Source organism: Crocodylus siamensis, chromosome 11 (assembly GCF_052110815.1).
Source record: "Crocodylus siamensis isolate JL-2025a chromosome 11, ASM5211081v1, whole genome shotgun sequence".
In the NCBI taxonomy this organism is placed as follows: Eukaryota; Metazoa; Chordata; order Crocodylia; family Crocodylidae; genus Crocodylus; species Crocodylus siamensis.
The window spans coordinates 58465724-58482600 of NC_143405.1; the positions used below are offsets into that span (position 1 = coordinate 58465724).

Genomic DNA, 16877 nt, shown 5'->3' on the forward strand with positions numbered 1-16877 from the left:
CAGGGGGCAGGGGGGTGCTGGAGCACATCTCCCTGCTAGGCTAGGGCAGAAAACTTGGGCCAAAGCTAACCCACCCACCCTGCGAGGCAGGAGCTTGCAGGGGAGGTGCAAAGCATCCTGGGATGCTGAAGGACTGTGAGTTAACTTGAATCTGGAGGGGATCTGGGACAGAAATTCAATATGCCAATTTAACCTACATCAGTTAAATCTGATACTACATCCATCCAGGTGTATCTTGAACAGGTTTCAGCCATTTTGAAAATGGTTCACATGCACTGAACTTCTGTTGTGTTACAGACTTGAACTAGTTTCCAATCACGTATACCAGTTTGTGTAATTTCTATCCCTACAGCCTTCAGATAATTAGTGCCTTCATATGTCATTTGCGCTGGGTCCTTTCCTGATTTGAATACCTTTTTAAATCATGCTCCTAGCACATTATATAATGTCATAGGGCCCCTCGTGTCTTTAAGTGCCTGTCCACTGCATGGTGTGTTTGTTTGTTGTTTTTTTTTGGGGGGGGGGTGTTTTTTGTTTGTTTGTGGGTGTGTTTTTTTTGGGGGGGGGGGTTCTGGCTGGTGAAAGCATCTGCCAGAACAATAATGAGTTGCTTAAGCAAGTAGTATTGTTTAAAATTTAGAGTCAATACAAAATAAAAAGATGTGACAAAACATGTATTGGCAAGTTGTCAGCTCACTGGAGGTAGAAATCTGCTGTAATTTTTTATCTTCTTGGAAGAAGGATCCATATAGCAGCATGTCAGCTTGATAAACAATGCTCTAATTTCCTGAGGTATGTATTCCTTTATGTGATGCTATCATTAAATTTGCCTTTTAAACTCAGAAGTAGGTTTTGTTTGTTCTTCAACTACAGCACTCCAAGTACTGCATGAATACTCTAAATAAAAAAAGTTGTGTGTCTGGTCATCCAAAGTTGCCTTGCTGTTTACCTTAATAATGGATAAATAAGTTAGTTTAATTGTTTGCTTGTAATCTATTTAACAGTCTCTGCCTTCTGACGGTTTAAAAGAGTTGTATCCTAAAACTTATGCAAAGGAAGCAGTTGCTGCCTCCAAGTTCTAGATTTGCAGCACAGCTGCTCTGTGACCATAGCTGCAGTTTCAAGCCTGAACTTCCCCTTGTATCCACTGACCCCACTTATACAGGGCCCTGAATTAACAAACCCAAACCACACGCTCAGCACTATGCCAGGAACACCTACTGCAGCACATGAACAACAGATAAGGGTCACAGAATTCATCATTGAAATAGGCTCAGGGCCAGATGTGGAGCATAGCATGGGAGTTCAGATTTTGTTTTGGAGTAGCATACTTCTTCATTGAGTTTTGTGTTGTGTATTTAAACAAAGAACTACACAGGGGTAAATCAGCATAGGAGTGGCTGACATCAGCTTCCCCAAAGCATATTTAGGAAAAAACCCAGCAGTATATTTAATTAACTACTACCCTTAATAAAGAGAGGACACTAATAACACAATTGGCTATTGGGCTAGGAGGTAAGGTCTCAGAGAAAACAAGGGTAAAGATATGTGACATTTGCCTTCTTCTCAGATGATGCTTATTCTGATTATTGTGCAGGACTCTCCATTTAATGTGATTTGATATTAGCTCTTGAGACTTTGGCTTATCAGAAAGATGTTGTTTACTGTTCAGTGAATGCTATTTACAGTTCATTAGCTGGTCCAGGTTACTCAGGGAAGAAATGGGAGCATATTTTGCTGTGTGGCAGCCAGAGCATGACTGAGCGAAGGAGCCCATATAGGGAAAAAGAAGGCAAATTGACCCTAACGTTCAGAACTGCCAGAGATGCCACCTCCTCTTCTTCATCAATGCTTCCAGTTTCCTTTTCCCATTTGTCCGTATCTCCTAGGAGCAATATTATGGTTCTTCCATGCTGTCACTTTTATGCAACTGCCCACTCCTAGAAAAAAAAGCATAAAACTAGTACCTCCTTCTCCTTCAAATTCTTCCTTGAAATTCCTGTAACTTCTGTCACTGTGTATATAGATCACTGCCAACTGAGGACTAGCCAGGTGACAAGCTGTTTCTGCTGGTACTGAGCTTTGTTGTCTCCTTTACCTGATGGAAAGCAAAAGGCCAAACAAACCCAAATCCCTATGGGATGGATGCTTCATTTTGCTCAGAACATGAAAGCTGGCACCAGTTGCCCAGCAGTGAATTCCCTCTTAGGGAAATCTGCACTTGGACATTGCACCTCTAGTGACCCGCCCAATTTGGCGGCCGAATCTCTGACTCAGAGGACCCTTTAATCTCTCCGAGTTGAATCAGAATCCTCCAAATCAATTCGGAAAGACTGAGATTCAGACACAGACACAGCTTTAAAAGTTTTTTCCTACATACCTCTAGGTATCAGAGGCTCATGAATGCTCATGTTGGGGTGCATGGAGCATCCCACAGAAGCATGGGAGCTCCTCAGCGCACTCAGCAGCAGACCTGGATGTGGACCAGAAGCACTTCTGGTCCACTTCTGGGTCAGCTGAGGGAGTGTGCGGGAGGGCTGCCTGAGCCCCCTGGTTTGGTGACTGGTGCCTCCTGGATGGGGCGGGGGGGCACCCAGGGTCCCCCTGTGGCTGATTGCTGAGCCGGGGACGCCCAGTGCACTCCCCAACAGACCCAGAAGTGAACTGGAAGTACTTCTGGTTCACTTCCAGGTTTGCTACTGAGTACATAGAGGGCCCCCCCGCACTCCTGTGGGGTGCTCCACGTGCCCCAGCATCACAGCAATCTTGAGCTGTGCCTGCTACCTCAAGGTATATAGAAACAACTTTTAAAGCTGTGTCTATGTCTAAATCACTGATTCTCCAAAATCAGTGTTGAATCTTCAGATTCGGATTTGGCCGAATTGAATCACTCTTCCCGATTCGGGCTGAATCCGAATTGAATAAGGCTTGCTTCACACACCCCTAATAGGAGCATGGATGCATCATGGCAATCCTGCACTGACTTAGAGGTCAGCTGCACAGCACTTGTATCTTTAGTTTGTGTCAGAGCTGGCTTTGGGTTTGCAAGGCAGCTGCTACTCATCAGTGCGCAGAACTCCACTCAGAGCACGAAAGAAACTAGATTTCTTTTTTCATGGTATGTAGATTTGCATTAGTCTACATACTGTGCACCCAGCAAGTCCATGAAGAATCATGTTTGTGCTGCTATTAATTCGTCTGCTCTTCCCATCTGCCTTCCTTCCAGTCTCCCCAGACCGTCCTTTCTAAAATTTACTTGCGAGGCCCTTCGGCTGAAAGATGCAATGCACTTGCCTCCTCTGGATTGGGTGAGGAGGGGACAAACAGTCCATGCTGAGTGGTGGGTTAGATCAAAATGCTATTTTATTGCTACAATGGGGTATTTACTTGCCTGAGGCTTGTAGTTGCTACAGTAAGAAAAATTACTAACACAACCAATAAATAAAAGTAAAACTTGGCCATATTTAGTGCTGACAGCAAAATGGACCACAACAGAAACAATGCCCCAAGCCAGTGCGACGAATTAAAGAGACAAGCAGTATACCCTGGAAAGCTCCCAGCCACCAGCAAGTGTTTGAGAGTCTCGTGTGCTACAGCATAGCTACATTCGAGTCAGTGATACAAAATTCCCTTACACTTCAATGGAACTGGGGATAAGGCCCATGTCAGAGATGCACAACGAGAAGCGTTTGTTAATAGTCATCATGCAATGACTTACTAGCTACCATGCAAGTCTTTGGGAGATAAACCCCAAAGTATAGTAAAATATAGCCTGATTGAATAAAATGGAGATTTTAACCCCCCCCCCCCAAAAAAAAATGTTTTTGCTAGCATTCCAGGAAAGCTAAGTTCTGTGATAAATTTGACTCTGTTGCATATTATCAGTTAAATTTTAAAATGCCCATCTGGAGATAGATACAAAGTGCTTCATGAATTTATATATTTTTGCACATTTATGATACATTTTTCATCTCTTCATAATTTTTTTAGAATAACATTATTAAAAGATGGAGGCCTAAGAATTGCTAATCTAACTAAAGTAGATGCTGGAAGTTACACGTGCCTGGCAGGAAACCAATTTGGAACAGCCAGTGGAACAACAAGCTTAATAGTTACAGGTAAGTGACGGTTTATATTGTATTTTCCTTTTCAAGATGATTTGAAGTGGTGCTGAATTGCACTAAATGCAACTACTAGAATCTGCAGGAAAAAAAATCAGAAATCCTAGTCTGGACACCAAAGGGCAATGCCTGTCTTTGGAGAACGGGTCTGAGGAGATGCACCCTGCGCTCCCAGAGTGCAAGCAATGGCAGGAGCCACCCCCTGCACAAGCCGTACCTCCATGCCGCATCCCCCCTCCCCCCCCCCCCGGCTGCACAGCACCTGCCTCTGCCCCCTTGCTCCCCATGCCCCTTCCCTCCCGCCTCCACCACACCACACTTGCCACCATTGGCAGCTGTATCAGATATCGAATCGGTATTGCCCAATATGCCTCCTTAAATATCGACTATTGGTATCAGCCCCCAAAATCTCTATCAGCGCACCCCTACTTTTGTATAATACTCCTTGCTCTGTCTGGCACATTATAATTTTGAACCAAAAATCTCAAACCTTGTTTTTTCCCCCCATTCTTACTTTTTAGGAAAACTGGTTTCAGACTGACGGCCATTAATTACTAAGCTTTTCCCTTTTTCGCACTTGGTTATCCAGTAGATCTTCTACTGATAATGCAGAAGGAAGGCAGACTGCCTGACAGAAATCTGAGATGTGAATAGGAGAGGAAGCCCTTTCCTTAATTATTAACAATATTAGTTTTTCTACAGAATTGTGTTATCTCCCTAATAAATGAATTCTTATGAATGCTGTTTTTCATGAATACTGTTTTTCAACCTGAATATTAAGTAATGTCATTATGATTAAACTTAGTTTAAACACCAAATAAGAATAAAATACATTAGGAATAATTAAGAAAAAAAAATCTTAGGACTTATTAATGTTCCAGACAATGATGTATTATTTGCATGAGCAAGTAGTTATGGAAGAAAAACCAAACTCATAATTTCAAACCTTTAAAATTACATGGACTGGAAAATGTAAAATCAGTCACAACTTCTTTTAAGTGAGTTTCCATTCAGAACCGTCTGCTTTGGAGGTTCTTGTCCCCATGGGGGTCGCAAATAGAGAAGTTCTTCCTCTAATTCATCTGGTGCTGCCCACCGTCCGAGACAGACTACTGGAGCAGATGGAGCACTGGTCTGGCCCGTGTGGTAGGATTTCCCCCTCTAGAGAGTATTTTCCCATGCAGAAGCAAGGCTCCTCTTAAAAGGAGGGCACTGAAATATTTTCAAGCCCTAGAGGTCATCCAATACCCTGCCATGTTACATATCACATATTGTGAAATAAACTAAAATGTAGCAGGCCTGGGATATTTCCTTCTGTGAATTACTAAGTGTGTGTGGTAGTATCAGGGCTTAGGCTCCTTTGAATACTTCTCCCTTTTTGTAAAATACTATTTATAAGGGACTGTGTTCTGTTTGGTTACATTGAGTCTCCACCGCAGCTGCATGTTCCCACAGAGTATGGCGTGCCTGCTGCAACATCAGCAAGGTGCTCTAATCCTCCTCTTCAGAAAGTGCTTATTGATGTCCTATATGCAATCCAGTTAGACAATACAACCTGCCCTACATGTCCTCCTCACTCTCCGCTGCTAATTGCATGCTCAAACCTCACTGACAGCTGCCACTCCAGCCTTTTCCTTCCAGACAAGTTTGAATCATTGATGAAAAACACATCACAGTTCTAAAACTGGTATATCTATACACTGAAAGGTATACTATATATCCATTATAAATTATATATATTGCATCCCATGGTTAAAACGCACTTTAACTGGTACTGCAGGAACAGAGGTCAGTTAATGGCATTTACAACGTGAAATGTGTCTAATCTATGGTAATGTTTAATGGTCAATGGTTTAATGTCACCTTTTTAGAAGGTTAACATTGGAAGAAGTCATAGTAGCATAAAAAGATTGTTGCCAAGATACCCTAACTTGATATTATCTACTTTCAATAGAGCCAACAAGGATAACTTTGGCCCCTTCCAATATGGATGTTACTGTTGGAGAAAGTGTAATCCTGCCCTGCCAAGTTCAGCATGATCCCCTACTAGACATTAGCTTCACGTGGTATTTCAATGGAACACTCACGGATTTCAAAAAAGATGCTTCTCATTTTGAGAAGGTTGGGGGGGTAAGTTACTTTACACTTTCTCACCTTATAGCTGCATAGAGCTTAAAGCCTGATCCTGCCTAAAAATGAAAATATTGAGGACCCTTTAGTTCTGAGCACTTCCTTAATTAATCAAAGGAAAAAAATGTACTTCCTTGATTAGCAGAAGCCACATACAGCACTCCCTTTCTCCTGGAAGAATTGCTGTTCTCCCAGTAGAAACCAAAAGTGTGCAGACATTTGACCTTTTTTTTTTTTTTTCTTTCCTGGTGTGAAGATGGCTCTTCCAAGAGAAGAACAGTGAGGTAGATGTCAGTCTCACGAAAGTTTCTGTTGGGAGACCTAATGTCTTACACTTTCCCCTGGCTTAACTCTTCTCAGGGACCAGGAGGAGGGGAGCCTCAGGAGAGACACCCATGCCTTCCCAAGGCCAGGATCATCCTGATCTGGAGAAGACGCAATGGGGTAGCTGCTGCCCTCCTCCTGTAGATGGGGAGGGTGGAATAGCCACCGTCTTCTGTCCACCTGTGTCATGCTCCAGAAATCCAATTTTGAGAAGCATGCAGCGGGGTTTGCTGCCCGGATGTTCGCTCAGCTCGAGTACCAGGAACCAAGCACAGAAATCAGTGCAAACCCCATGCCTGCTTCTCACATCCGAGTCCCTGATGTGAGAAGCGGGCAGGAGGAACAGGAGTAGCCCATGGTTTCCCCAGACCTGGATCACCCAGGAAGGCAAAAAGAGCAGGAGACTGGAGACAGTTTCAGACTAAACATCTGTACTGCTCACTCTCACAAAATTAGTTCTAGCGGCGGAATACTTTTACTGCTAGAATTTTGAACATTTATATGTAACCATAGTGGGATATTTTCCACATCAGGTAATTGAAGGTGTAGCAATCAGAGCTGATTTCTCTGCGTTTTCCACAACCGTGTTTGATACTAGATGCCTGAAACGTGAAAATACAGAAGTGATACAAAATCCAGAAAGCTATTTAGAGCTAAACCACATCTCTCTCTAAGAGGATAACATTGATAAAGTCAAATAAGTTGTTTTCTGCCAAGCAAAAAGAAAAAACATTGTTCAGCTAGATACTTTGTGGTATACATAGCCTGATCTTTGCATTGTCTCCATTTTTTGACTGTGCATGAACTCCAATGTTCCTGTCACTGCCACAGGCATCTACAAACTGACTGAATCATCTGATGATTTTTCTAAATGATGCTGTTTTACTGATTTGTAGCTACAAAATGCTGAAGCCTGCATTAATAACTAAGAGATCTCCATTTTTCCTGACATCATGATGCTGTCTGCAGACAGGGAGAGAATCTGAGGCGGTTTTACCATGGTGAAATCTAGGCAGTCTTCCTTTGCAGGAGCTTATATGAATGTTTTGCCGAGTTTCGTAGATTTGTATCATCCCAAATTTCACACACAGTTTTGACGCAGCTGTTGCAAATGAGCTTTTGGTCTGTAAAGAGTTAAGTTCCAGTAACTGGCATTTTGTAACAATGGTTAATTTCCCATGTGCTACAAATTGCTCCCTACATCAGCTCTTAACTAAAACTGCTGAGTAGCACCTGGTTTTGCCTCCAGACAATACACAGCTGCATTACATAGCTTCCAAGCAAACCAGGCCTAGGACTATTGCTTAACTAATGCGAGTCTGAGATTTGAAACTGTAAAATCTTCAAACTTCCTAACCCAAAGGAGTGTTCAAATATTTAGCCATCTATTGAAGCCCCCAGATCTATAGGAAGCCTAAGTGGTTGGGGGTGTAGGTTGTCACTGTGTTGGTCTAAGGACATAGGCAGGCAAGGTTCTTTGGGTACATCTGATATATTTTATTAGATATGTTAGATATAATAAAGAGATTTACCCAAAGAACCTTGTGTGGCACCTAAGAGGTTTAGATGCCGCTAAGTTTAGTTGGCACGCAAGCAGAAGTTTTTAGGGCCACAGTTTTGGATTTACAGTACTTGACTAAATCCTGCCTAAGTCCCACCTCAGGTGCCTAAGCCTTTGTTCGGATCCTAGCACTAAGTGACATTCCCAAAGTCGCACACATTCTGTCGCTCAGCCAGGAGCTGCACTTGCATCTCCTCATAGGGCTAACATTTTCTAACGTGTTATTTAGCATAAAGGTTTTTAACACTGTTCCTCGGACTAATTTTTAATCAGTGCATGAAGGGGAATGTTTACATAGACTGGTAGCTGTTACCAGGAGAGGGAAATGAACTCTATCAGCAGCAGCCAAATCCCCCCCAATTTCCCCTTCTGGGGGGACTTAGCAATGCATACCAATGCCAGGGGGTTGCTAGGCAAACAGTTGAGGCTCAGCATTTAGCAGTGTCTTCTGTACATGTAAAGCAGAGGCGTGGTCTCTTTTTCCTACAGCTTTGCCTGCATACCCCATTTCTCACAGCTAACAAAATCAGGGGGCTGTTGATGCCCAATGCGTATTGAAAGTTAGGTGCCTAAATCCCATTAATTACCCTTTTGTACCTTTAAAATCTTTGCAGAAGACACAGCATTTAATCAGCAGGCACGAAATTGACAGATTGGGCTACAGTTGGCAATGGATTACATGCAAGTGCTTGCAAAAAAGATGAGGGGTTTTTCTTCCTTTCTTTTTTTTTTTGTGGGGAAGAGCAGAGAGATCTTTGTATCTTGTAAATTTGTGAACACTCTGGAGTTATGAGCTGACCATCTGTCTTGCTATGCTGTAAATCCTCTCGTTCCATAGCCCTTTTACCATTCCATATAGTCTTCATTTATTTACTGAGATTTATTCAAAGTGCCTATCCAAACACTGGCCAGCTGAAAAAAATATTAAAATGATGACAAAGGTTAAAAATATGTAATTAAATAAGTTTTCCAGGAAAGTTGTTTTTAGTGAAAAATACTAGATAGTTCCCCACCCCACCCCGCCCCCCAGTGAAAATTTCTACATTTGTCAAATTAAAAAAATCAATGTTTTTGGTTTTCAGCTTTCTCAGAAAACAATTTTCTGCAAATGTTTTCACTGAGTAGGAAAATACTTTGAAAAAATGTCAGCCGGATTGTTTCTAATAACTCAGTAATTCACAGGATTAACTCAGTGCAGTTCTTTATAAGGTAACCCACAATCTGAACTCAATCTGAAGCATCCTCCTGCAATGTTTGCCCTAAGAAAGGACCGCCAAAAATAAGAAAAAAAAGCACCTACAAAGAAAGCACTGGGATTCCCCTGGCTGAGGACTACCTGGATTATCATATACCAAGCTAAAATATCTCACAAATGTTATCCCCCTCCCATTTAATTCAGTGGCATTCAGTAGAGTCTACAGTGAGAAAATAAAGTTGCAGTGCTTACTCTGAAATTTAGAAGTATAGTTGAAATGCATATGCAAAAATGGTTAAAGAGACCAGTTTGGGTGGGAGCTGCTATTGACTCCAAAACAAAAGGAAATTCACCTTTCCATTGAAATGGTTCCCCTTTGACACGAGGAATGATGTAGTGTTGTGGAGACCAGTTCCCAGAACTTTTCTGAGGGGAATGAGGTGCTAGCAACTCTCGCAATTCTTGAAAAGGTTTTGGGGGCATCTCCTGTGCAGCGGACTGGCCTTCCATACGGACCAAAATGCCAGGATAGAACCTGATTCTCCTTTCCTTTCCTGTTAGACGGATGATTTATAGGAAAAGCACAGCAAACCAAGCAGTTCCCAAAATTGTGACCAGATTGCGTGTAAACAGTTTTTGATACACCTGTTCAGACAACCCAGCAACAGTTGAAACTGGTATGCAGACAGCTAATTTAAAAGCAGCTACAGTGCTTTAATGCAGGTGTTCATACTGCAAGGGCTAGTGGTTATTCGTGCTCTGTAGATCAGCGTGGTGTGCAACAGGGAAGGTGACCTTGCTGTCACCTCAACTTGTCCAGACTAGCAGAGATTTAATTTTGTTGGCCAGGGACGTGATTGTTGCTAGGTCTGAGTATCACTGACAGCTGAAGAGCGCCAGCTATGTTGCAACAGCATTCCACCATGCTGTTGTTTCAGGCATTTCAAGTTAGGCAAGAATGATTTATGTGAAATATCAGGACTTTGATAGCAGCACATTCTAGATGTGATATATAATATAAATAATATTGGAACTTACCCTAAAGCACCATGTTGTTTACTGCCATTGAAGAGTCAGTGGTTTAGCCCATTCAGACCTGCCATCCAGAGATCAGTCAGACATTTATTTAAAGGAAAATTATTCTGTTTGACAATCCTCCAGGTAAATGTATGTTCAGCATCCTTAGTACAGGATTAGTTTCTGCAGATGAATTGCTGTTGACAATATGCTGCTGAATGTGCACTTCCCATCAGGTAGTTGTATTCTGTGTTGCCTCTGCACTTATCGTTCGCAGTATATTGTAGGTATTTCGGTCAGTGCTGACACTACCTTACTCAACCCATGATTTCAGCCAGGACCATCGCTTAAGAATTCAAATGAAAGGTTTGATCCTGCTACCACTGAAGTCAGTGGATGAAACTTCTATTTCCTCCATTGGAGCAGGAGCAGGTGCTGAAAGAAATGTTACAAAGAAATTGACAAGATGTATTTTATTATATTTTAGGCTAAATGGTCAGTCTCTCTGGAAACAAGTGATCCTTGAAATGGAGGGAATAAAGTGCAAGTGCATGTGGATGTGAAATGCATAAAATAAGCAGAGTTGCGTTGTGTTTGCCATTCGTTCAAATGCTGGTCTAAAAGGAATCGTAGAACAAAGGCACTGTAGCAAGTGGGTGTCTCGAGGCCAGTAGAGTTGTTGGCCCATGCACTTGTCTCTGGGCTAACTGCCTGCTGACCTCATCTGCCACACCGCTGCTAATATTAATTAGAAGATAATAGCAAGGCAAAAGGCTGCCCATTTACTTGTCCTGGTGCCAAGGACCTAGACACAGCTCCAAGCCTCCCCTTATACCGTGTCCCATGCCTCGCAGATGGCATCCATAGCCTTACACCCATCCCATAGCTTGTTTGGCCTAATGCCCAGCCTATAAGCCCATGCCTCACACTAGGACCTGCACTTCAGTGCCTCACATTGGGATCTCACTCCCCTGCCCTCACACTGGAGCTTACAATCCCTGTGCCCTTACTCTGGGCTCTCACTCAATCAGCCAGGGCTCCCTTTTCCTTGGGCTCCCTTTTCCTTGGGCTCCCTGTCCAGCTGGGAACCCTCATGGTCCCTTCACACCCCCACACTGGGGCCTCAATCCCCTTAATCTCCTTGCCCCAGGAGCTTCACACCTAGCTCCCCCATAGGCTTAGGATCCCACCCCCCTGAAGCCTCATACCCAGTTCCTTCATACACCTCAGGCCCTGGAGTGAGCTTGGGCACTGCCTCAGGTCTCTTCCTGACCTGGGCCCTGCCTCAGGACTCTCTGTGATCCTGGACTCTGGTTTTGTCTTCAGGGTTGCTCCCCTAGCCTTTCCCCTCCACAGGGTATGCCGCAAGGCAGCGGGGGCTGAGGCTTTCTAGCACCACGTACTCGCCCTTCACTGGGAAGGCACAGATATCGCATTTCCTGGAGACTTCCCTGCCACCAACAGTCCCACCACACCATCCAGCCCCAGTAGGGTATAGTTCTAGGTCATTCCTCAGGATCAGGAACCTCCACCTTCCCCATAGCTCCTTCCCTGTACCTCCAAGATGTTATGAGCAGCAGGCCCAGCCGGGTGATGCTCTCTCTCCAGCTGCTGGCAGCAAACTGCAGGCTATACTGCTTGGAGCCCTGTTCCCAGTCGGTTAATGGTTCCTGATTGGGAGTACAGCCACCTGCAAGCTGTTTGCTCATGTCCCTTTGTGTAAAAGAGCACAACTTGTGCTCTGTACAGGAACCCATGCAGCTTTCTGAGCACCTTTGACGTACACTTGAAAGCATAATAAGAAATAAGAACCATGCTAGGCAAGTTCTTCCCCATCCTCATGCACTGTCACATATCACTGAATCACACACTTTGCAATTGGTACTGATGGAAACCTCCACTAGATGGGCTTGCTGCCTGTAGTTGTCTCACTAGATGGACTTCATGTTATGCCTGAGTGGATGCAAGAAGAAAAAAATATCTCTGGTTTTCCAGGAGGTCTCTTTCCCTTAAAAGTGCCAGATCTTCATTCTGCAAAATGGCAACCTACTTAGAGCAAGAATCTGTATGCAATGGAATAAGTAAGAGAATGGGAGAATGAGCAAAGGGGATACACTACGTTATGCAATCGGGTTCAAATTCCAAAACAGTATTGCTGAAATAAATGCTACCTATGCAAACCTGAGACGTCCAGGAAATGACAGCTATTAGTCAAAATTCACATCCACACACCCCAGGACACAGGAGGACACAATTTCAAGCTACCACATACAGGGCAATATAAAGAAAGAAGAATGCTTTCCAAATTAAAAATCAAAGGCACCAAGGGAGTATTGCAATTGCAACAAATCAGCTGAAGAGCTACAAATGTGCACCCCCTAAATAAAAGTGTACTCATGTGATACAATACACAGAATAACTAAAACAAATGCTGCAGAAGGAAACCTCGCTGCAAGCTTTAGCAGATTTAAGGTTATAAGCAGAGGTTCATTGTGTTGAATTTTTTGTTTTTTAATAGTGAATTTGACACACTAGGGTACTCGTATCTTGTACTGTTGCATTCTTTTAACCAGCTACAGAATGAGCTGAATTCCTTCATCCAGATCCCACTTTGCTGTCTTTTCTAAGCATCTTGTATAGCCAGGCTGTATGAGGAATCTGCTAGAGGCATGTTAATTAAAGCACGTGATCAAGTTTCATATTCAGCAAGCAGACTTTGGACTCTTTTGGATAGCCTGGTTAATTTGCTTTTAAGACATGTCCTTTGTATTAGTATTATTATTAATTAATTTCTGTTATTATTACTGGTGGCAGCAGTGGTCTTATTAACAACAACAAACTAGGTCCTTTTAGAAAATAATAACTGTATTTTCTACAGAGTGCATCTGGGGACCTGATGATTAGAAACATCCAGCTGAAACACAGTGGAAAATACGTTTGCACGGTGAAGACGGAGGTGGACAGTGTATCATCTGCAGCAGACCTCATAGTACGAGGTAAACTTGGGCTTCTGTTGTGCGCTTGTCTAGTCTAACAACTGTTTCTAGCTGCCAGTGTAAAATACAGCACTTGAAAGATTGTGACACCCACTATATACACTAAAGTGCATAAGCAAAGAATGCAATCCCTGCTCCCTATAGGTCTGTCCGTATCCCACCCACCCACATACTCTCTCGCAGGAGGTGTGTGGAATGGGAAGGGACTTGGCCTCCCCCCGCTTTTACACAGGCCAGCTAAGCTGAGCGGGTTAGGGGGAGAGGAAGGGGCTTTAGCAACTTGCAGTCAATGGCCACGTTTACACAAGATGCTTACTGCACAGTAGCTCGTTAATCCTGCTCAGTAGTGTCATGGGGCACGAACTGTGATGTGACGCTCTGGGTCACAGTAGTAACAAGTTACTGTGCAATCAGCATCACCAGGAAGCCACACAGAGACACTACTGCACAGTAACGCCGGTTACTGTACAGTCAATTAGTATTTGGGTGTGCAAGTATTAAATGACTGTGCGGTAACAACTACACAGTCAGTGTCTCATGTAGACGCAGCCCCTATAACTCAGTTGTAAACCCAAGCAGAGATTAGGGATTTGGGGTTTCCGGAGCCAAAGTCTCACTCCTGATATAAAGCAGCTGTCTGCCAGCACCTCTTATAGGCTTTTCTCCAGCATACACTGCCTAATACAGTTACATAAGCTGATGGTATTTATTTTGCTTTGGAGTTTGGATATTAGCTGTGAGAAGATGAACTGCAGCTTTCATGTCTGATAAACTTTCATTAATGAATCTCCAGCCGGATTTATTGCAAGACAAACTGCTCTAATCCACTGAAGACAATTCTGCAAATCTGCACTCATTGTGTGCATTTTAAAATGTACGTGGCATTTTCCAGTTATGGCTGAGCCATTGAACGATTCATTAGCTTTGCTGTTGTCTACGTGGCAAAAGAAGCCTCTTTCACAGGGTCATGGAGGATCAGGATTTACTAGAGTGCTGCAGAAAAGCTTGCCTCGCTGAATTGCTGTCCAACATGCTGATCAGTTGTCGTGCTGAAAAATTGCTACAGCGCATCATACAGTAAAACAGCTTTACATGACAAATTGGCAGACTACAGCGATGTATTAGTAGATTAAAACAGGGCATTGGGGTCTAAAGTAAAGACACTGAATTTGGAATGAGAGAGGACTAGTGCTGAACAAAGGCCCCTGAAAGAATCAATCGCCTGTTATAGTTTGGGAATTACTATTTCAGAACTTGGTTTAACAGCTATAATTTACCAGGCAGAAGTTTAGTAAATATAAAAAAAATAAAATAAAATAAAGCTTTTGTTGCAAGCTAAATTGTTTTCTTCCCCCCACAGCGCTGAAGAAATAGAAATCAGCTGATGCTGTGGTCGTGGTTTATACTCTGCTACCTTCACAACATACCACCTATTTCTCAATCTGATTTCTCATTGTATTAGGCTCGCCTGGCCCCCCTGAATGTGTGAAAGTGGATGAAATAACTGATGCTACAGCTCAGATCTCCTGGCAAGAGGGCACAGATAATCACAGCCCAGTCACCACTTACACCATACAGGCAAGAACACCTTTTTCAGTCGGTTGGCAGAGAGTCACAACAGGTAAAACGAAAAAACCTTTGTCAGAGTGCCTTTTCCCCCTACATTTTCAAGTGTAGGGAAAAGTCCTCAGTTTCCTTCAAATGTCTTTTTTCATAGTTCCTGAAGTCATTGATGGAAAAACTTTCACAGCCACAGTCGTGGATTTAAACCCCTGGGTTGAATATGAATTCCGTGTAGTTGCCAGCAACAAAATTGGTGGTGGAGAGCCTAGTTTACCCTCAGAAAAAGTAAGAACTGAAGAGGCAGGTTAGTGGGTTTTACTGTTTGTTTTTAATCAAAGTGTCTTGACTAAACTGCAGTGCTTGGACCCGTGGATCCTTTTCCATACACGTTTTGAGACGGGCATATACTTAATTAGTCTGTGATTGTTCCATGCAGCCAGATGGGTTGTGTCCCCGCACAGCTCTCATCAACAAAACATCCAGATACACGCTACGGCGTGCTGACTTCTCCACGCGCTCAGTCGGCTACATAGGGTCTAAAGCTTTCACTGGATGCTGAGGGGATCTCTTGTTTATTAAAAGGACTGTAAAAGTGCAAGTCTCAACACGGACTGCTTCACATTTGAACTCTGTTCAACCAGAAAAAAAACCATTATCTGTCCATTTGTACTAGACAGTAACAAGTTGTTTTCATTGTGCAGGATGGGAGAGCTGCCTTAACACAGTCTGCTCTTCGCACATTAATGTTCTGGCTGTTAGCACCATTGAACACTCTTAAGTGATGGGTAACAAAGCAGACACTCTGGTGCTTACATGCTAAGATAAGGAAAACCAATTTCAGTCACCACGGGATGGAATTACTAGAGAAGGTCACTAGATAGTGGCATTTACTCTTCAGGACTGACGTATCGAAGGAGTCTTTAAAGAAGAAAAAATAATGCCTCGAACACGTTCCGTTAATTTTTAAAGAACACTAGGGGTCTTGAATACAAGTGAAGGGGGCAATTTTCCTTGCAGTCATCACAATAAATGTTTATGCAGTATATACAGAACTGGAGTACAAAGAATGCATGTGTGATTATCAAGCAGTAGCAGTTTTATGCTCAGCGCGTGGGGGGAAATTATTTTAAGAATTGTTCTTATGAAACTCGAATGTTTTTCATGCTGACAAACTAACTTGCTTTCCTTGGGATTATGTATCACTATGTTTTCATTAGGCTTTTTTGATGTCAGGCTGGTTTGGTTACTTGGTTGCCAGTATTGCTTTTTGGCTTTTCAATCTGGGTTTACCGGTCACGTTCTAGATAGAGGAGGATGCATTATGAATACCAATAAGGTGGTAATTATGCTGAATTAAGAGCTGTTGATTCGTATAGCTTACCCACCAGGAAAGCTGGAATGCACCACACATTTGGGGTCGCTCAGAATTTAGGCCACAAATGTACTCTGGTACATTTAAACCATAGATGTACTCCTGTAGAGGATCTGCCAAGCACAGCAGGCATTGAGCAGCATAAACGCAAGAGATGGTTGGAAGTTTCCAGGACTGGGTTAAAATTGCAAGAAAAACCCTGAGCTCAACCCTATGATCTCTGCAGAGCAAGGGTTAATGTCTCATAATGCCATCTGGTTAGTACAGGGCTGTCCTACTTCCGGGCACACGTGCGGCGCAGGCCATGGACCCAAGTTGAGAATGCATGCTGCAGGGGTGTCCTCCTGCGCTCCCAAGTCATGCACACAGCCCAGCTCTCCCCTACCACGCATGCAGGCTAGCTCTCCTCCCTGCCACTTGTACACACCCTCCTTCCCAGCCACGTTGCAGATGAGCAGCTCACTCTGAAGCCTGCTTGGCCTGATTCTTCTCCTCCACCACAGGCACAGGACCCTTGCCCCTCTCCCCACTGCGCCCATCATGCAGGAAGCCCACCTGCAACATGCAGCGTGGGCAGCCCGGATCCCCTTTTTTGGGG

The 16877-nt window shown here is 43.4% G+C and overlaps 1 protein-coding gene across 2 annotated transcripts in view; it reads left to right on the plus strand.

Moving 5' to 3' along the window:
• The window catches only part of CNTN3 (contactin 3), a 227926-nt gene that overhangs the window by 197500 nt on the left and 13549 nt on the right, over nucleotides 1–16877 (plus strand). For both annotated transcript variants that reach the window (XM_090022820.1, XM_090022819.1), the window contains exons 10-14: nucleotides 3991–4118; nucleotides 6076–6251; nucleotides 13227–13344; nucleotides 14807–14965; nucleotides 15062–15211. In XM_090022820.1, coding sequence (XP_089878946.1) covers nucleotides 3991–4118; nucleotides 6076–6251; nucleotides 13227–13344; nucleotides 14807–14965; nucleotides 15062–15211 — 731 coding nt within the window. The remainder of the gene's footprint in view (nucleotides 1–3990; nucleotides 4119–6075; nucleotides 6252–13226; nucleotides 13345–14806; nucleotides 14966–15061; nucleotides 15212–16877) is intronic.